At 43.9% G+C, this 21,757-nt stretch overlaps 1 protein-coding gene across 3 annotated transcripts in view; it reads left to right on the forward strand.

The window, feature by feature from the left end:
- ESRRB (estrogen related receptor beta) overlaps positions 1 to 21,757 on the forward strand; it is a 134,519-nt gene that overhangs the window by 76,617 nt on the left and 36,145 nt on the right. For all 3 annotated transcript variants that reach the window (XM_075503299.1, XM_075503298.1, XM_075503300.1), the window contains exon 2: positions 13,787 to 14,196. In XM_075503299.1, coding sequence (XP_075359414.1) covers positions 13,787 to 14,196 — 410 coding nt within the window. The remainder of the gene's footprint in view (positions 1 to 13,786; positions 14,197 to 21,757) is intronic.

A 21,757-nucleotide genomic window follows, 5' to 3' on the forward strand; every position in this document is an offset into this window, starting at 1 on the left:
GCTGCATGGAAGATACAGGGAGTAGAGCTTGCTGAAAATTAGAATCTCGTTTCACAGAATATTTGTTGTTTCAAAATGTTATTTCATCCCAAATCTGGCTGCAACCTGAAATTTTAAGCAGAGTGGAAATTCCAATAATGTTTATTTTGAGGAAACTTCCAATATTTTCTTTCATTATGCTCTTGAAACAATGCACGATTGGTCAGTCAAAGAACACCTAAGGCAGCACATGACAAGCTAAACAAAGTGCTAGGAACAAAGCAAAATTAAACATCTCATTTTCCTTAGAGTTATTTTGGAAATCTTACAGTACAAAACATTGCCAAAATTGACTTAGTTCTGTAATGAAACAGAATAGCATTTATTAACAAAATGAATTTTTTATGAAAAACTTGTAGTGAAGTGTAACTGTGAAGGAGAAGGAAAAATGAGTTGTATGGAGGTGTGGTCAGGAGGCAGTTGGTGTGTGAAAGAGCACCTAGGGAGATGGAGATAGGATTAGGCAGTATTAGAGATAAGGTTATTGTGTAGACTAGGTCACAGGGGACTGGACTTAAAGTACAGTCAGATGTAGGAGGAGGTCAGAACTGGTCTGTATAATACAGACAGATTTGTGAAGCCAATGTTTTATTCCTCTGGCTAGCTTGCATGCAGGAAAACACTAACTACTCGCACTACTTACACAGGCAAATCTCTGAGCTGCAGTACTGAAGAAAGAGGTTCAGATTATGCTGATAATCTGGAGCAGAGGCCATCATGTGAGCACTGGGCTTATCTGCCTATCGTTCTGTTTAGCACACGCATCTGCACACTCCGTTCTTTCAGTCATAGTTGCTGATTAACTCTCAGGATGTTCCTGAGAGGTAGGTCATTCAGGACCATATCCCTGCTTTTCAGTTGGGGAAGCAGTGTCTTGGAGAGCTGCAGTGACTTGCTGAAGTCTACGAGAAGATTAGTGTTGAGGCCGGAATTAGACTTTGAGATATTTTGGCTGCATTTTAAGGGCTCAGTACACTGTACTTCACTGCCCCGTGTCGTAAGTACAGAGCCAGTGACTAGGAGTCATAACATGTATATGGGTCCTTAGGCTGTGTTTGGGGCATGGATGCCTAGTGGTTGGGGAGAGATGTGATCTAGGTGTAGAATGGTTCCCAGGAAGTCTGCTCCCAAGAGTGGGCTCAGAGAAAGGATGGGCACAGAGACAGATCTGGGAGAGCAAGGTCTACAGCATAGACCTGGCCAGAGAGAGATGGGTGTGGGACACAGGCTTAGTTTGCCAAGGGCAGAGGGAACTGGGAGGCTGGGCACATAGAGCAGATGAAGTGTGAGTGTGTGGAGTTATAGATCCTGTCTTTATGCATCACATTGATCTCATTCAGTGTGTTATACTTAGCATTTTGTTTATATAATGTCAGGGTGTTACATGGTTTTGTTTATTTTTAACTCATAGATGACTGGCAGTTTCAGTCTGGATGCTGTCTGGTAATGTAGTGGGAGAAATTTGTCCAGGTCTGGCAAAAGATCTTTGTCAAAAGATCTTTGGAAATTGAGAGAGATGCATTTTCTTGACTATTTATATTACCTTGCCACCTGGGAGCTAAGTCCAACACAGATACACTATGCAGTGGGTGGTGAAAGCACTGACCACCATTTGCATGCATTGGTAAATGGTTGTGTCATTTTGTGATCCATGTTACATTTCATTTAGGAATTTGGGTAGGAAAAAGAAAAGGGGCCAAGGTGCATTCTGCATCATGCAGTAGGAGTCTGGTGCAAAACCAGCCACCTGGTGAATTACATCTCGTGACCAGAAGAGCTTGGGACTAGAAGCAGTCTCATAACCATATAGTCATGTCTGACCTCACTGCTGGTGGCTGCTCACTGACTTGCTATTTGTTCTGTTTCCCACTGTAGACAGGGCTTGAGTGAAGCCATTTTGGGGATTTGGCAAAGAATTCCCTGATGTAAACAGAGTGCTGAATTAATAGAGACCAACACGTGCCAAAGATCTATCTCTTACCAACACCTCTGGGTGACCCTTTCTTGCAGTATCACCACCAGATTCTCCAAAGGCAGTCACATTTCCCACGATACTGAAGAATCCAGCAAGGAGTAAGAGGGTTTCCTCCCTGCAGGTTTACACACAGCATCCTGCATTCAGCTCTAGGGCCTACTGAACGCCGGTGGAGCTAAGCTCCAGAACTTGCTTTAGAAATGACCGTGTTTGCCCTGATGGGTTTGCAGTGCTCACTGCTGCCTTGTCACAGACATTGATTTCCATTTCCCATTGCTCTGAACTCTTGCATGGCTCACAGTGAGCTCAGTCTATCTGCTATGAGCTGTTGGGGTTGTCCACTGGAGGGAATGTCTTTAGCTTCCAAGACCTCCCACCGTCAAAATATTTGGCAAAGCTGTGTTGAAAATGGATTTGTGCTTCTGCCTATCCCTACCCCTTGTACAAGTTGCTCACACCTTCTGTTCTGCACACATCTCTTCCCCTTCAGCCCAGTACTGTCTGTCCATCTCCTTCTCTTTCTATGCATCTAATGGAGGTTGGTAATCCCGTTAGGTGCTTGCAGCAGGCACTGCCGAATTTGCTTGCAAACGCCTGTGCCAGGTCGAGTGTCATTGCCAGCAGCGCTCTTGGCAGGATGAAGGTTGCATTAGTGAACAGTAATTGAAATGCAAAATAACATTTTGATCGAGCGAGCAGGCTGTTTATTTATCAGATCAATAGCCAAAATGCCCCATCTGGAGAAGTCAGCGTGATAATAAGTGATAGCATTCCAAGGGCAAAGGGAACAAGCGCTGCGGGGAGGACATGCCGGCAGGGTGGGCTGGGCTGGGCTGGGTCACACCGGGCCGTTGGTTGCTGAAACTTGCTTCTTTTTGGGTCCCTTCTTTGAAGAGGGCAGCCCTCCTCCTCGTAGCATCTGTGAAGGGTTCCAGACCTCTGGACAGAGAACAAACAGTTCTTAAATATGAGATCAGACAGTGTGCAGACGTTCATGTGAGGTCTTCTCCTTCTTGTGCTCTGGTAGACACAGGGCTGTGACTGAAGGTGCAGACTGCTGATGATGTAGCTCAGTTAGGCAGTGGTTTTTTTGATTGTTTTTGCTTCTTGGAATCTAGGTGCATCCACATAATGAGGAAAGGAGAGATGTGGGAGGGTGTGTGTGAGGAAGGGGTTTGTGTGTATTTGCACAATACATTTATTATATGTCTACATACCTGCTATACACAGATACCCTACATACAGAATAAAGGTATGTAACTTTTAAGCCTATCTCAGAAGGGTACTATATGAAGGAATAGAAGCATCTGTATATCTTCTTTGTGGGTGGGTGCCTGACTGCCTGTCTGTCTGCTTTGCTGTGTCTGTCTTTTGGCTTCTGCTTGTCCATGAGTAGGAACTCTAAAGACAGGGAATGGGAAGTGAAACTGAGGTTGAAGATCTTGCAAGCTTGCATTTTTTCTTTCATGTCCCAAAATAATAACAGGGAAAAGTGAAAAATTCCTGGGATGAGGACATAATCTATTCACTATGACAGAAAGCAATATTTTTGTGGGGTTTTTTTTGTAATCACATTTAGTTAAATTTTCAAACAGTGATGCCAATTTCAGAGGAAAATTGAGGTAATTTAAAAGTATTTTGCTTTAGAATTTGTTTGGGGTGTGTTGTTTTTTTTAATCTGGAGAAATGAATGTGCAAGTCACACAGAGTGTTGGGGAAAATGATGTGCTTGTTCTGTTACACAGTTTTCTGTCTAAAGAGTTGGCCATGGTGTCCTCCTCATCTCTTGGTTCAGGCAAGTAAGAAAGCAGGACACCGTGGGGCCTCAGGTGGGGCTCGGCTTGAGTGGACTGAAAGCTACTTTGTCAGTCAAAGGAAAAGGGGACAGTCTGGAAGGTGGATGAATGAAGTGGATTTAGAGCAAGTCATTAGGGTTTGAAGCTGGAATTTGGGTCAGCTACAATGGGCTACTTAATATATTCAGTGTGTGGCAAGAGATCTGCTAAATACTTACCAAAGGTAAGGTTTTAAATACTCAGCAAAACTGAACCTTGAGGTTATCTTAAATAGGTAGCTAAAGATAATCCTGTATGTTACAGCAGTCTAAGGTGTGCAGAAGGAAACCAGGTGTTTCCATGGATCACCTATTCTCCTCAAATCTGTGGTGTTCATTAGCTTGAGAGGAGCCTGCTCTACAGTTACCTCTGTCATGTAGTCCCTTTCTCTGCTTGTTCAAGTGCTGTATCTCATCCTCACTGTGTAGCACAGGTTTCTTGTCTGTCTTGACCCCATGCAGTTCTCCTCTTTTGCCTCCATCCTCACCGACAGTCCAGCTCACTCCCACTCCACCACTTTTCCCGTGGTTCTGGGACATCTCCTCTATGCCAGATCCAGTGTTTGCTCTCACACTGTTATCTTGCTTTGCTACTGTATCATCTTAGAAATGCTTTCCAGAGAGTCAGGGATAAAACAGATTTCAAATTGAAAAGCACTAATTGCCTATTGTTATTTTCCATGCTGTAATTTATGTGGAACTAATTTCAGTCAGTTTTTCAGGATCTGTCTGGTTTTGAGTAATGTTTCTAATGATGAGGCACTTAATTATAGATTTCTCTGAGAGCTACAGGTGGAATCTAGGCAAAGCCCATTTATTCTGTCTGGATTGTCTTGGCAAGGGTGGGAGAAGGAGGCAGAGTCCCTCTACAGCTGTAAGTTTGGAAGTGTAAGAAAAAGAAAACCTCAAAAAAAATTTAACAGGTCAAACTCAGAGAATTCCTAAATGCATCCAGGTTGGAGAACACACAAGTTCAGATTTTGTTGGAAAAAACCTAGAGTCCCCTTTCAGTAAAGTAGTATTCATAAAGAAATGTTAATTCTTAAGTCTCTTTTCACATTTGTTTCTAGGATGATGTCCTTGATTTGTAAGTATCTGCCATCCTAACTCCTTCCTCAAACACTTAGAGGAATTAAGCAATACCTCTGTCTCTCTCCTTTTTTCCTGCCATTGTTCATCATGAATTGTAGGCAAGGTTGAAGGGAGGGGTGCCTTCAATGGATATCTTGAAATGCAAGGGAGTGCAGGCTGAAGAATTTGCACTGGTGGCAATTTTCTCTCAGAATTGCTAAGAGGGTACTGAGTGAAAGAAAAGGCCTATGTGAGATGAGATGAGGGATCAGGCTGGGATGCAATAATAAACGTGATATGAATGGCGGTGCTGGAGGTTTTCCTTTCCTTGCCCAGCTGAAAAGGTGGAAGCAAAATTCTGATGTACAAGTGTTTGAAGTGTGCTTTACTGAACATGTTGTTGTATGGGTCTCATTCACAAGTGTGTGAAGGACACTGAAGGTACTAAGAGAGATATAGATTATAAGTGCCCTAGATAGGCAGAGTATAAAGACATTCAAGAAGAAATGAAGGTCTAGCTGAGCATTTCAACAGGGATTGAGTTGCAGCTTTGCTGTGTGCAGGCAAAATTGTTGAACTGGTGCGAGCAGTCTTCCAGATGTAGAAATAGTGGAGGAAGTGGTGGAAATGTGAAACACAGAATGATAACATGGCGGGGGGGGGGGAAGGGTGGTGGTAGAATTTGGATAAGTAGTGAACAGCAAGTCAATCCTTGTCCTTGTTTTGCTGTGATATCAACAGTAAGTATAAGCAAGAAGCATTAGCTCAAGCGCTAAAGCAATTCACTCTGGAGGGAGTGCCATTAGTACACCAGAGGGCAAGGTACCTTCAAAAGGCAATGCGTTAATAAGAGAGTGAACTGATATTATATGTCACACCTCCAGATTAATTGTCACTGCATCTGTGTAATACTTTGTACCATTTACTAACAAGAGTGTCGTCCTAAGGGTGAAGAGAAATTACAAGAATGAGGAGAGGAATGAAGGCTAGTAGGAAATCCATAATGTCTTCTGCCCATGAGAAGCCTCTTTTATTTATTAAGCAGCCTCCAGACAGTTTGCTGCAGCAGCTTTCATCAGCGTGAGCTAACTTGGGCTAGGGAAGATCTACTGATATGTAACTGGGCTCTGGTTATGCAATGAGTCAAAGGGATAAAATGTCTCCTGGGCATTAGACAAGCAAATGCTATTTGTGTAAGAGCCAGAATATGAGCACTTGCTGTCTCCATCTCCTTAGCTTGCAGAAGAGCCAAGCTTGGGCCTCCATCTCCCCTGCTGTGCAAGGAATATGTTCCTCCAGTCTACATGGCAGAACTGGTCTCATCCAGCAACACACTTCAGTAGATCTCATACAACCCAATTCTCTTAAGGAATACCAGGGGAACTGACCCCTGGAGACAGGTCTCTGGATAGGCTCTTGCAGTTGGGGAGCTGTGGGATTTTGCTGGCTTCTTTGCATATTTTCATTTTAGCTTCTTCAGCCTCCTCACTCAAAAGTTTTTCTTCTGACCCACTGTCAAATTATAAAGCAAATAAAAAAAAAAGGTATATCTCTCTTCAGGGCAAGGGTGAAAGACAGGACAAGTGTGATGCATTTTTACAATATAAGCCAGGTCCAGATGCCCAGCAAAGCCAAAAGCAACAGAAAATGGTTGTAATTGGAATTAGGATGGTGTAGCTCTTTTAGAATAAAATGCTGACAGTTGTTACCTTGTTAGAACCTGGCAGTCCAGGTTTGTGAACTACAGGTTGGTATTCATGCTGTGGAGTAGAAGTCACACAATGCTTTCCACTCCAAATTAGAGAGCAAGCTCATCAGCCTTTTGCTAAGCTATGGTTTATGTTTGTTCCAAAGACAAGTATGTAGTATTTGTTTGGGTGTATTATGGACAAATGCCTTGCAAACAGGCTGTCTGGGGCTTGCCATACTCTACAGAATAGAAGCATAACCCGCGCAAGCCAAAGGGAGCTGCCACTAGCAAACATGACAGAACTCTTAGAAATCATATTTGCTCTCCAGAGAAAAATATTTAGATTGATCTGAGGTTCTGACTCTCTTGTTCTTTATAGCAATGCAAAATACTGTGATTTAAACAAAAAACCTCTAAAGCCTATGCACTGATAGTTTATGTTTATGATCATGCCCATCATGCATGTACTACCCAAGCTTTTGCCTACCCCCAGAGAGAAATGTAGTTTGCCCTGGGAACATGATATGTTCCTGTATGATAGAGTAAGCCCAGAAAAGCTTCCTGGACTGTGGCTGGTATGGCTGACTTATCCACAGTTATCCACTGTACAGGAGTAAAGTGCCATATTGACAGATCCCATTATTCTTGGACTGTTGTGTGGAGAAGAGCTGTCAGTAAAGACAAGGTGTCTCTAGATGATGTCTCTCTCATTTGAAGTCCATATTGAGTAGAAGAGCAAGAGAAACCAGGGGTGTGCTGACCCCTTGCCTCCCTGGCACCATGGTGGGTGTTCTTGAAGCAGAGAAGCAGGGATGGGAGCATGTGTGTGAGCTGTCCATGGTAAGAGCAGGTCACCCAACAGGTGTGGGCATCTCAGCTCCATGACATTAACTCTTTGCATATGTGACCTAAAATTACACTGGCTGTTATTGCAGCTGTCATGTCTAGCCTGCCACTTGGAAAATATTATTTATTTCTGTCTCCTGTATCTAAAAAAAAACACCTGACAAAATTTGGCTTGTTACTGGAGTTGCAGCCAGTGTTTGAGAAGCTGATCTATATTGTTTGTCAGCCAGCTGTGGGTTGCAAAGCTCTCTCATGTGGCCCACAAAGGACACAAAGTCTGTGCTGCCTGAATGGCATCATGGCATGATATGCACATCTCACTTACACATGCAGTGCAGGTTTATATCATCTGGGCTAACAAATACTGATAGCAAAAATAGGCCTGTACTGAAGAAGAGGTTGGATGTTTTATCTCTGTTTAAATCATTGGTGTTTCTGCAGATTAAAGCTTCTTTAGTCTTTCATGGTTGGTTTAAAAATGTCTGTGCAATCCAAAGTGTGCTTTTGTCACAAGCTGGGGCCTGAAGTGAGCAGGTTTATAATGGCAGTCTTCTCAGGTTTTGTTCGTAAAGCTTGAATCTACTGTAAGGACTCCCTATTCATGGACTTCAGGACTAAAGTGCAGTTCCATAAGCACAGCCATAGGGCACCTGGAAGTTACAAGCTGTACAGGCATCTCACCTGCAGGGGTTTTCAATTTTATGGTAGATCTTAGAGGACGTTAAAAAAATCAAGATTTCATTCTGTCTGGAATCCACATCCAGCTGTGAGAACCAAAAAAGCCTATTTCTGACCTTTTACATTTCTCCTTGTGCCCAGAATAGAGAAGGTTTTGCCTGAGGAAGGCCTGAGTGTTCTCTTGCTCTCCCCTTCCCTCAGCTGATACTAGTCCTACAGCTATGTTTCAGCATTCATTTTAATGACAATTTCAGTCTTACTGTTGGAAATCTCCAACATGTTGGGTTGGTGAGTGTGTGATTTTTATCAGAAAATACTGGTGAAGGGACTGGCCTACATGGCAGAACTTCTGATGCCCATTCCTTACCTTCCTCCAGGAAACTGGAGTATAGCACTGAGCTGTCCTTGCCTTTCCTATTGAAGATCATGTAATGAGGATCAGCCACTAGAGAAGCTCAGCAGTGTTGCCTCTGAACTTTCCTTGATCCAGTTTGGAATAGGGAGTGCTGCATGGAGGAGGTACAGGATCAAATACTTGTGTTTGCCTCAGCGCTTAGATGCTCAGGTGGAATTAAGTTACTGAATTGTGGATACCTTTAGCTGATAGAGAATTCTTCTGGTGCGGAAAAGTTACCTTCTGTTACAAAGCTCGATATTGTTCTGGCTGTCTTGCTAAGCAGGTGTGAGTGTTTTCTCTTGAGTCAGGTGAAGGCTTGTAGATAAAGAGTACTGAATTCCAGTAATTTTCATATCCAGAAGTGGGGTCAAGAGGTGAACATAGCTACAAATTACTATTTCTGGCAAAAATAACCTCAAAGGACATGCAATAAAATAGCCTTATCTGCATGGATCCCAAACTTGTAATCCTTTAAGTTTAAAAGAAAAAAAAAATTGGGGGCAATATTTACTGCCTTGATTCTATGACACTAATCTTTTGTCCCTTTCTGGTCCTGTCCATCTAGCAGTCTTTCCCTCTCTTATTATTGCTGTTGTTCTCAGGAGAGCGTTGAACTCATAAGCAATCCAGCCATTATAGAGAAATAGCAAAAGATGAAAGGCTAGAGAAGAATTGGAGAAACTTGTAACATTAACCAAACATCACTGCCCAAGGGAGATAATGCTAATGGATAAAAACCTAAAGCACAATCTCGACTTGGTCTAAACCTGTGTATTTACATCCAGAATCACTGAGATCGGAGCATGCTTGTCTGAGGGCAGTTATAGGCATGTAAAGGCTAACAACATTGTTAGTGATAAACAGCAGTGGGTTTATGAAACAGGAGTACAGCAGACAATAACCTTTCTTGATACAATTAGATAATTAGTGGGGAAAAGGAATGCAGGGGATAGACTGTCTCTGGACCATGCATGGGCTTTTGACACAAAGCTGTGCAAGATCTTATTAGGGAAATTAGATCAAATTGGTTTTGATACAAATCCTGTGAAATGAATCATGGATTAGCTGACAGAGTGTAAACAGAAGGGTTAGAGACATTCTTTATCCTTCTGCAAAGGTGGTGTCCAAAAGGGCAGTGTTTTGGTTTTAAATATTCATTAGTGATCTGGAGGAAAATGTAAAAGGAATAGTTCTCAAATTTACAGTTGACACAACTGTGAAAGATACTAGAAAAAAATCAGAGTAGAAAAAAGAAGAGCTAGGCTGAAAAAATGAGCATTATTAACAGGCTTTGGTAAAACAAGTGGCAATTAGCGGTGTGTGGTTTAAAGATGATACTGGATCTACTTTGGAACAAGGAGAATCTCCAAATTTCATGTTGTGCAGAGCATGGTGGCAAAAGCAGCTTATGTTCAGAGAGGTCCCAGTGAGACAGTGGCTATCAAATGAAGTGAGCTGATGTGCAACCTGATGTCTGGCTAAGCTACTGCTCAGTTGGTCCATATGTCTGCCTGGCTGTGTGCTTTCTGGAGTGACTCTCTCCTGTAGTGCTGTGGCATCGCACTGTGCGATTTGGGGCACCTTGCTGCAAGAGAGACCCAGGCAAGTTGGAACAAATCCAGAGAAGGGCCACAAAGATGTTAAATGGATTAGAGGGAATGACCTACGATGAGGAAAGGTGAAAAGAACGAAATGTTTAGAACCTCTAAGCCTGTTACATGGGCACAGAAATAGTAACGGAGTTTCCTGTGCCAGCACGGAGGAGAGTTGGATCAAGTCTCTCTCCTTTTACACTCCTATTAAGGTAACTAGAGCTGAGCAAAATGGCTGTTCATCACTTTGAACTCTTTGCAAAAACATTTAGCTGTTCTTCATGAAGTTCAAGATGTTGTATTTAATTGCCAGGGAACACTCTCAGTCTGTTTAAAAATCACCACAGGATCTCCATGAGACTTGCAGAAAGTCAGACCTGGTGAGGCTTAACTCAGTGTGTACTGCCCAGCAATAGTTAACTATGCAAGTTGTTCCAGAGGCCAGAAAACACAAGCTCTGGAATGGCTTAGCTAAGTCACCTTAGCTAAGATCTTTGATCTGTCTTGGTGTTCAGGACTTTTGCCTCTAAAGCATGCATTCACATCTAAGCAGAACTCCATATGTATTACTGTCTCCTGGAAGGGAACAGGAGCATCTTCAGCTGTAAGGATGTAGGGGGTTTGTTGCTATCCTTGATTCGCCGTCAGTCACTGTTTGCCTGCCTTGGGGAGGAAGGCTGCTTAATTGAGGCTGTGAGTTGAGAAGTGAGTTGGTCCTAGGAGACTGATCTCCCCTCTTTTTTTTGTTTTCTTTTTTTTTTTGCAGTGGGGGGAAATACCTCAGTGGGTCCTCTTGAGGTCCTCTGTGAATTTTGGGCTTTTTAAGAGACAGAAGCTGGGATTTGAACTCTGATGACTGATTCTGACAGTACATCTCACCTCCTTGTCATGCCTTTTTCATAGTGTTGTCCTCTGTCTGCCCTTAACTTACAACTCCAACTCCTTTTACTGTGGAGTTCCTCAGTGCAGAACAGTGTTTTATGGTGGTTTTGCCTTCCATTTTGACCCTAATCTCATGTTATTGTGCCCAGCGATCTTCAAGTTTTTACTACAAATGCACTTCTCAGGTTCTGGCCAGAATTCAGAAACCTCAGGTTCTCAGAATCTGGCCAGCACAGCAGCTTTTAGCTTTGCTGTGAGATGCTAAGATCTGGTCTCAGCTAGCAAAGCTTCTTCTTCCTCCACACAGTCAGCTGGCATTACACCAAGAGATCTGCAATCTGTCTAGGTGCCCTGTGGGATTAAAGATGAATGCACCTGCAGCAATTATTTCTGTAACTGCTCCATGGCCTCTAGTCCAGTGTGACCCTCTAGGCAAAGCATGGGCATTCATCAATGCATCATGCTGTCTCTGAGAGGGACCAAACTGGATTCCTCTCAAGTAACACCAGGCAAAGCAGCCGTGGAATGTGAGATGCCTGCCCATACTCTCAAGGTCAACAGTCTTGCCAAATAACAAACTTGGCTGATCGATCCCAGAGATAGGAGATGAGGTCAAACATCGAGGATGAAACAGAGAAGGGAAAATGAGGAGATACTTCAGTCAAATGAGATCATAAGGATGCAGGACTGTGAAGTTGCTGCATATCAAACATGTACATACATATCAACAGACACGCAGATGTGATATATATATGTGTGCACTCCAGCCTTGCTGTATCACAGAATGTTTTGTCCTGTCCCCTGATGGGTTTGACCTCTTGGCAGAAGGAGTTGCCACAAATACCAGGTAAATAGGCTGAAACTGAAATAGAAATAGAAATTACCCACATGACCATGGTATGGTAACTTTAAACCAGCAGAGCTTCCAAAAAGAAAAGCCAAGCATCCCCAGTCAGTCAGAATTCTTTGGACATATCATCATGAAAATGCATGTATTTAGGTTTTCTTAAAAGCCTTTGACAAATTATCTTGCTGAAGGGAAAATTTAACCTCTCAGGTTAATACTATTATCAATTAAAAAGTCTCAGACAGAAAAGAAAGGGTAGACACACCCTACCCAGAAAAGAAAGAGAAGTCAATTTTCAGCATGATAAAGGTTAACACGAATCACCCACAAAGATCAGTGTTGCAGTGTTTGATCCATGTGTTAATGATCTGGGAAGTGGGTGAACAACGAGACTCTGCAGATGACATCAAATTATCAAGGAAGACTGAAGAACTCCAGAGGATCCTAATAAAGCTGGGTGCATGGACAGCACAGTGGTAGATAAAATGCACTGTTGACTATTGCAAAACATTGCACACCAGAAGGCATTAATTTGATTTTTCATATATCTTAATGGATTCTAAATTAACTGTAGCAACTCAGGAAAAGATCTGAGGATTGCAGTAAGTAACTTGCTGATATTCTCTGTTGAAGAAATGGTAACAATTTAGATTTTAAAGAGCAAAAAAAAGCAAACAATGTAAGGAGTTATATAATAGATAGGCTGAAAATAACATTCAAAATATGGTAACATCAGTAGGTAATTGATGGCGTGCCATTGTCTTGACTACTGTCCAGACCTTCAGCTGGAGAAGTGATGGAGCAGTGCCAGTTTCATGCTGCTGAGGAGCTGGCTCATTGAACTCTCTTCTGGACTGAACAGAAATAGCCAGACTAGAGGAAGTTCAGAGATGGATGATGAAGCAGATAAGAGGTCTGCAAAAACTTCTGCATGAAGAACATTTATATAGATAAGGAAGAGCTGAATGAGGAGAACATGGCAAAAGTACATTCCCTGAGAAGGAGAGTCAGGAGATGTTCAGGAAGCCTGAAAGGCTGCAAATACAGTATGGGTAAATAAAAGTGGGATTTTTTTGTTTGTTCATACACCACACAAGTAATCCCTGGAACTCATTGCTGAAGGTATCATAAAAATTAGCAGTGTTCTAAAAAAAGCCTGAACATTTAAGTAAGGAGTAAGACTATCTGTGACTACAATAAATAAGAAGAGCTTGCAAATTTGGTATTGATGCAGTCCTTTCCATATACTTAAGAGCATAACCCTCTCGCTAAGGAGTGGGAATTTGAGAGAAGTTTCTCCATGCAAAAGCCTTATACTAGTAAACAGAAGAAAGATTAAGATTTAAGAAAAAGCTGGAGGAAACTTTTGATCAGAATATTTTCCTTCAGTTTCCAAGCTCCCCTTTTAGTCATGATAGTGAAGTGGGGGGGAAGGAATCCAACATGAAAATTACTCAGACTTCTGTATTACAAATGAAAATCCAATCTGAGCAGGTCCTTCCTGCAGGGTCTGCTAGTGAACTTTTTGCTTAGAGACAGGGCAGCGCATCCTGAACTAACCAAACATCTTTTTCACCTGGCCTGCCACAGACAGGCTCATTTCTTTCTGCTGTCCCAGGGGTAGATTGTGCTCTGGGTAGATTGTGCCTCATCAGAACTGATGCCCCTTCCCAGCACTGCAGCCTATGAACAGCCTGAAATTGTGATCTACACAAATAGCCTTGACTTTATTCTAGTGTGAGTTTGTGGGGCGTAGGTGGGCTGTTCTTAGTGAGTTGTACTGATATTCCTGAAGAAGAAGTACATGGTGGGGGGGCTGAACTGCCTGAGCCAACTGGAGTTGGACTGAGGTGGGAAAAGGAGGGCTCTCTTTTGACCAACCTGGAGCTGGGTTTGGCCAGGAGGCCGCTGAGTGCCTTTGCTCTCTCCCTGCAGGCTGCTTGGCAGAATGGCCACGGAGGAGCGGCACCTCTCCTCCAGCTGTGGGTCCTTCATCAAGACCGAGCCCTCCAGCCCATCTTCTGGCATCGACGCCATCAGCCACCACAGCCCGAGCGGCTCCTCCGATGCTAGCGGTGGCTACGGCATCACCATGGGTGGCCACCCCAATGGCCTAGACTCGCCACCCATGTTCAATGGCACGGGGATTGGCAGTGGGTCCTGCCGTAAACGTTACGACGACTGCGCCAGTGCCATCATGGAGGACTCGCCCACCAAGTGCGAGTACATGCTCAATGCAATCCCCAAGCGGCTGTGCCTGGTGTGCGGGGACATTGCTTCTGGGTACCACTACGGCGTGGCTTCCTGTGAGGCGTGCAAAGCCTTCTTCAAGAGGACTATTCAAGGTATGATGGGAAGGGAGGGAAACTGAGACATTCACTCCATAGCGAAAAAAAGAGGCGGCCCCAGACATTGTTGAGACTGCAGTGTTTCCATGTCCTATAAAAGGGGGCAAGGAAGGGTGAATGTGATGCACCTAATCCTCCATCCTTTTGTATGCCTCCTCTCTCCTGCTGCCCAGCTCTGGTCCTTCCAAATCAACCTGGACATGAAGTTAGGCTTTGTGGTGGTAGGAACCTTTCCCAAGTTCCTAGCCTGGCTGGCTACCAGGTCTGGGTATCCGGCCTAGTGGATCTTCCTGCCTCTGCTAGTGGCATTGATACCCTGATAATGTGGCTGCTAGTGAAGTGAGGCCTGGAAAGGAAATGCTTTGCACTCTAAAGGTGGTTTTAAGGCCCATTTGAAGAGTGGATGCCCTGCCTAGAGATGGCATCTCCTTAGAGATGTCTGCACCTTGAGGTGAAAGCTCCTGCATTACAGGAGTAGAGAGGTTCTCACTCTGTCCTGCCAGTCTTAATTTGTGGCCATGGACTCCATAACAGACCTCACCACAGGGCTGGACAGGGCACTTGGATGAGAGTCAATCCTGTGTTCCTCCTTGTCCAGCTCCACCAACCCTGTTCATTAAGATGCAACTTCTTTGAAGATAAAAAATTTAGGCACTGAAGCAGATAGCGATACCCAGTTTTTGTCAGTCTTACTAAGGATGATTCTTCAGGTGATTTTGCAAACCTCAGTGCGTGTATGTGTAGATGAATTGCAGCGCATTGCTCCTGCATGTACAATTCACATATGAGGTGTATGGCTGTGTCCTGACTGCCAAAGGTGTGCTGCAGATGTGCACACACGCAGGAACAACAGTATAGCCAAAAGCGGGAGTGCATCCAGGCACGCTCCAATATCCATGGATGCTTGGGTGTGCTTACATAAGCAGGACCCATGTGAGCAAACATGCCTGGACGTACAGATACTCCCTTTATTTCCTACACTGTCTAACTGGAAAAAGGACAGGATCATTCACCTTCCAGTGGAAAGTGTATTGAGTTTACCCAACCATGGTGGGGACAGATGTCCAGTGAGCAAGCAGCTGTGTGTGTACTTGGCTGTTGGCTGGGGTCAATCCACCACACCAAGGCTTCCTCGTCTCCTGTGAAATGAGAGAAATGCACGTGTGGGGAGAGCACTCATTTTATTTTTGTTCATTGAATGGGCCCGATTACACTCTGTCACTGGGGATGTTCAACTCTGGAGTGGACAGAGCAGTACAGGGTGCAGTTCAGCCCAGGTCTCTGCAGAATTCACTATTTCTAGCTTCATTTCTTAGATTCTAGATGTCTCTCCTTACTATTATCCAGCTGTGGAAATAATAATTTCCACAGTATTACCCCACTGTCTCTTTTATTATGCTGTGTGGAAAACATGGCCATCTCTAGGGCATTGGTCTGTTCCCTGGCAGGGTTTCTGTGATTTGTCATTGCTGAATCTCCTGTGACTGAATGTGAACTTTTACTTGGACTTCTGACTGTCGGTACTGACTCTGTCCCTCCTCCAGCACTTGGACCCATTCCCAGGGTTTCTTTTTGGCACATTCAGGTGCTAAAGGAGGGACAGGGTGGTACTCCAAGGCAAAGCCCTAGGGGCTCCTTATATAGGAAGAGACTGAAAAACTAACCCCTCATGGGAGCGATACTGGAGCATCTCTGTGGCAGAGCAGAAGAGAGGCCTAACCTGGAGAGAGAGAAAAAGACCTAGCAACTTTTGAAATGTTTTCAGAGAAAATCAAAAGAAAATTATGCAGGGTGGCAGTAACTAGAGCCTGTATCAGCCTGGGTGATATGTCAGCTGACTTAATCCCAAGAAGGGAGAGCACTTCCTTCCAACCCCCTCTCCCTAGCACAGCCATATTCTCCCTGTGGTTCCCTAACTGATTGCCTGTTAACGTGTAACAGATGGGGGAAAGGAATAAGCGGAGATTTCTCTCACCCTGTCATCAGCTTGGGCTGGCAACTAAGGTACCAAAATGCTTTTATTCCCAAGAGTGGGAGAGTCGAGTGTGCTGTGCCCGAGGGTGAGCAATTTCAGCTATGGAGCTAAAGGCTGAGCCCAGGGGAGTGGGCAGCAAACAGGGCTGCAGAGTTTGGTTGAGTCAAGGAAATGCATCATTCCCAGGGCTCTGCTGCAGTGCATGTCATGTCCAAGCATAGCCCTGGGTATGCAGAGGAAAAGGGTTTAAGGATCATGTAAAAGAGATGGCGAGTCCCAAAAGCATTTCCAAAAGGTGTTCATCCTGTAACTCTATTACGTTCAGTAGATGTATTAAGCATCTAACTGAAGAAGTGGGAAAATATCCATCCAGGCTGCCTAACATCGATATAGGGTGTGCAGGAAGCATGCAGATGTGTATATTATACAATTACATTCCCTGCTAGTATCAAAAGACTTGCCATGATTCTGGTATCTGGGAATGGCATTGACTAAATGGTTTGATCGCAGAGATGGAGCTACGACCCCAGGATTTCCCAGGTTCTCAGGAGATGCAGTAGGTAAATTCATCATCAGGCTTTTGTGGTCTTGGACCAGCCACTTCATTTCTCTCTGCTTGAGTACTGAAAGATGAAAAACTAATGGCTATTATGAGAGTACTTAATCTGGTGGCCCTATGTTTGGTAACTTTATTAAGTAATAGGTGCGCATGCTGCTATAAAATGGCTCTAAATCTGTCCTGGATGATTAGACTCCTGCAGCCTTATCTAGATACCCCTGATCATGAAGCAGAGCTTCACACTAAGTCCCCCCTCCAACTACCCCACTCCTCTGCTACAAATGACCCAGTCTGCCTGTTGTTTTTTTTAGCTACATTAACTCATGTAAAACCTGCATGTCTTGAGGCAGGAGGATCTTGCAATAGCCTCTCCACTCCCCCTGCTGCTGCCACAGCAGTGGGAAGAACGGACATCCAAGCTGCAGAGCTTCTTTGAGCCTGACAGGTCTGCAGCTCACTTTCCTCCTTAGCCAGGTGAGGCCAGGCTGTCCTGGACAGCACGAGGGCTGTTGCTTTTCAAGTGATGGGGAGAAGATAGGCTGAAAGCCAGCATGGATATGGCTGATTATCTCTGAGCTCACTACTATAGCTATGTGGGAGTTTCCATCAGTAGGATTTTTCCAAAGAAAAGCAGAATTTTTACCAAGTCAGATTTCCCCAAGGAAAATTTTGATGATAGAAGAAAAAAAGAAGTCAGGAAAATCCAAACCATTGATTCACTTCAAGCCGAATTGGAGCAGTTGGTTTTGCTGAACTAAGCCACGATCACACAACACATCCTAACCTGTCCCACAGGTTATGGGGGAGTCACACCTGTGACCTCTCTCATGTTGTGTTACATGGCCCAAGGGAAGGATCAAGGCCTGGAAACCTGTGTGTCATTTCCACTTTGCAGCACTGGCAATGTTTGAGATGGAAAGGCAAAAACCTGAGACAAGATGACGGCACATGCCACTGGGCTACAGGCCTTTCTCTCTGAACATGTTATTTTGAACCCCAGGGCTGGACTCCCACACTTTGAGGCAGAGTCAGAAATTCTGAACTGACTTGAAGTATTTTCAGTCAGCTAGGCTGTCTGACAAAATTTTAATGCTATTTCTCTGTCATTGTATTGCTTTGTGGGAACTGTGCTTTGGGTCTCCATTATATTCTAGTGGCAGTCTGCATTTACCTCCATGATGCAAGTGGCCTCCATAAAAACATGTGCCATAGGCATGACCTGACTTTGTGAATATTGTGGAAGGTGCAATCTAGTGAAGATAGGAGACAATCTGAGTTTCAGGCATGTGGAAGTGTGCTGCTACTGGTGCTTAAGAGAGATCTGATTTGAAACCAAGAATTTCATATTAGTTGAATGTAATGGAACAGGCCTGTTACACGAAAGATAATGTGTTTTGGATGTTTCTGAATTAAAACTTTTTGAATTTCTATTCCATGGAAATCCTAACTAATCCTTTCATCCAAATTTAGGACAAAGGCAAATGCTGGATTTCTTATGGGATACAAATTCTTAATCTAACTCTACTCTATTCCTTCTTTTAATAGTTTGCTTAGTAGATAGAGCATTATATATCAATCAAATATATTGTCATTATCTTTTGTTCATCAGTCCTTACAACTGGTAGGTAGTTTTGCCTATTCTGAATATTAACTAATAACAGTGCTGTGTAACCATATGAGCCCTCTATTATTCAACATATTCATGACTATGACTACGCTTCATCTATTTTTCATCTTCAAATAGTGAAAATTAAGGCTATTTCTAAAATGACCCATTAATATAAAATAAAAGCTTAAACCTCACCAAAATAAATCTGAATTAAGATTTCCCTCTCGGATCTTCATGAATCATCTCATTGTGTGTTTGGAACTCATACCCATAAGGTGATACAACAGGACTTGCAAGGAGTGATATTGGGGAGAACTGGTTACTGGAGAGTCAGAGAGAAGAGACACATTTAGCATCGTCTTCTGAATAGGCAGGTTATGTATTGGGCAAAGTGCCTGCATCTGTGGATTCCCTGCTTGAGTCTTGTAAGCTTCAAACTCAGTGAGTGTAGCAATACAACTGCTGTGCTGGGATGCCCTTACACTAATAAGGGGCTTAAAATGTGGATAATGCAGCTCAGAAGACTTGCAAGGATTTATAACAGGCTTGTAACAAAATCCGTAGTCTTCTAGGGCTTCCTGGTTGTCATTACGGTGGTTAGAGTGGCTCCTGGGAAGGGAGGAGCAGTTGAGAGAGTTTGTTCATTTTCCTGAGCAGAAGAGCATTACAATCCACAGAATCAGCAAAGGGACTGTGAGATGCAGAAAGGAGGTTTTGTGTCCCTACAGTAGCAGCCATGGCAGCCAGGCACTGTCCTATCCTTCTGTCCTTCTCAGAAACGTGCCTGCTGCTTCTCATGTGGAGTGGACGGTGGAAAATCACCCCTCTTACCTCATGTAGACCATTGGAGAGATTTTCTTCTGATTTTCACAAAGTACCTCTCCTCACACCAGGACTCAGGCTATGATGCCTCAGTTAGAAGGGCTAATTTAAGCGGAAGGTAATAGAGAATCCACTCCATGCATATTATCGGTGTTCCCCATCCTGGTGCAGGAGGTCAGACTGGTGCCTGCTGAGGGCAGAGGAACTGCTGGTTCCAAGGGCCACTGCACTCACCAAGGGCCTTTTTACAGTTTTCAGGTCCCTTTTCACTGAGACACCCAAATGATCTGTTTACCTTCAGAATCAGAGATAAAAAGGATTCAGGACAAAAGCTTGTGGGTACTGAAACGAAAGTGTCAGCAGAGCTAGTGGCTTATTGAAAAGTCAGGTTGCTTTCTCCTGCAGACTGTCCCAGTCATGCAGAATAGCTGTACCATGGAGGCATTATACTGACTGCCTGATGGGACCTTCCTAAGGCTACGGTATTTTGCAAGCAGTTCTTGTAAAACAAACAAACAAAAACCAAAACAAAAAAAACCCCAACCAACCAACCAAAAAAAACCCGTGGGGTCAGTGTAATAATTGTTACAAGAATTGGGATAAAAGGAAACAAATGCATGAGCTGAGGCACCTATGAGATGGATTTCCCTGGGAATTCCTGCTCTCAGCCCTCTGGCCCCAGGGGACCGACAGAGAGTGGCACCACACCATTGGTCACAACTGCAGCATGCTGTGTCAAATCACTAGGGTGAAAGACATGACTTGAATGAATGGAATTTGGAACTTAATAGCAGATAGGTCTGAATCTGGGTTTTTACCTGAAATTCAGGGAGAGCTGCAGTCATCTGGTCCTCTGAGTCACCCAAATAAAGAGATGAGAGGTCTGTGTGCAGCAGTGCAGAGCAGGACAGAGTATGCAAGGAAGGGAGAGGAGAGGGAAAGAATGGTGAAAAGCAATGAAGAAGAAACCAGAAAAAGAGGAGAGATGAGGGGTTTTCTTCAGAAAACAGAAGCTGAAAATGAAAAGCTTTAAAGACTTTCTTGGCTACTTCTGTCTAATCTCTCCTGAGTTTCCTTGTAGAAAAGCTTTATAGAAAGGCAGGATCAGTAAGCAGGGAGCATCTTGTGCTCTCAGTGCTGTACTAATTCTGAGCTCAACTCCCCTGAGGAGCTCCATCTATAACTTAAGCAAGAGCTGGGTGGGACTTTACTGCGCTCCCCAAGCTCAGGGAGGCATTATCCTCTTTCCAGTCCCTCCCCTTCCAGATAGGTATGGTGACTATGGGATCTCTTGAATGACCAAGCTCTGGTGTGCAATTTTCAGGTGCTCCTATTATGTGTGCACTGGAAATTATGTTCCAAACTGTTTAACAGTCAAAGGTCTAATTTTGCAGAAAATAGGGTAATTTTGCAGTTCTCCAGCATAAAAAACATGATCTATCACTTTAATAGTCCTTGGCTGTTTCTTAGCATCTCTCATCTGAAGGCTTCAAAGTGCAGTTAGACCTTAATGAATCAAGACTCACGATCTCCCCAGAAGGTAGGTTTGGTGCTTGTTTAATTTTGCAGACGAGCAAACTAGGACACAGAGAGGAAGTGATTTGCCCTCCAAGGCCACGTATGAAGGCTTAGAACAAATCCAAACTCTGATCTGGCCACCCACCACTTGATTTTTTGAAGCAATTTTTTAGGTAAATCTTGTGCCATGGCATCGGTGAGGTCCTAGCAGTATTTTCAGATCAAATGTAAATGTTGTCTAAGTCAAGGAAATCTCTTCTAATAAGCAACAGTTCAAAGCAAGGGCTTGTCTATTAGATTATCCCATTTTCTGCCCTTTCCTTCTGGGTCAAATAATCTACAGTTCATGACACACAGAGTCTTGACTCAAATTTTATACTTCCATACAGACTTGTCCATGTGCACCTTTGTGGGGTGATGCTCTTCTGCAGGGCCTTGCAGCACCCCCAGCTGCTGCAGTGAAGGGGAAACTCTCTCCGAGCCCCCTGTGCCGGCAGCCGGGCTGGTGGTGTGACCGCCAGCCACTGGGAGGCTGCTGGAATTTCGATGAGTTAATCTCATCACTTTATCACAGGGCACTTACAGAAATTACAGGGAGCTGTGAGCAGCTCACTGTGCTGGCAGCCAGCCTCAGGACCCATAAAAGAAATTGAGACACAAAAAAAAAAAAAGTCAGAGAACTTTGTTAAAGTTTTGGAGACAATAGTTTTTCTTGGACGAGTTTTGCTTGGGTAATGCTGATTGTGCCTTCCCTGGTGATGTCCCTGTTTCCTTCAATAATGGCAGGTATTGCCCCCAGCTGTAGCTCTCAATCTGTGCAGCACAGAGCATGTTTTGGGGCCTGAAATAAAGCTCCATTTACTTTGGCAGCATTGTCTTGTGTGAAGGCGGTACAGTGGGCCTCACCTCTAGTGTTGAGAGGGCTGTAAGATACAGCTGCTGGTGCTTTCTTCCTTTAGACTGGGTACAGTGTGTGGAAGGGGCACACGAGCCTGTGTTCAATTTGAGGGCAATAAGGCATGCTGAATGGGATGTCCCACTAGTGCTGGGTGTATTTTTTCACCTGTGCTTACCA

Source organism: Mycteria americana, chromosome 5 (genome assembly GCF_035582795.1).
Source record: "Mycteria americana isolate JAX WOST 10 ecotype Jacksonville Zoo and Gardens chromosome 5, USCA_MyAme_1.0, whole genome shotgun sequence".
NCBI classification, from domain to species: Eukaryota; Metazoa; Chordata; class Aves; order Ciconiiformes; family Ciconiidae; genus Mycteria; species Mycteria americana.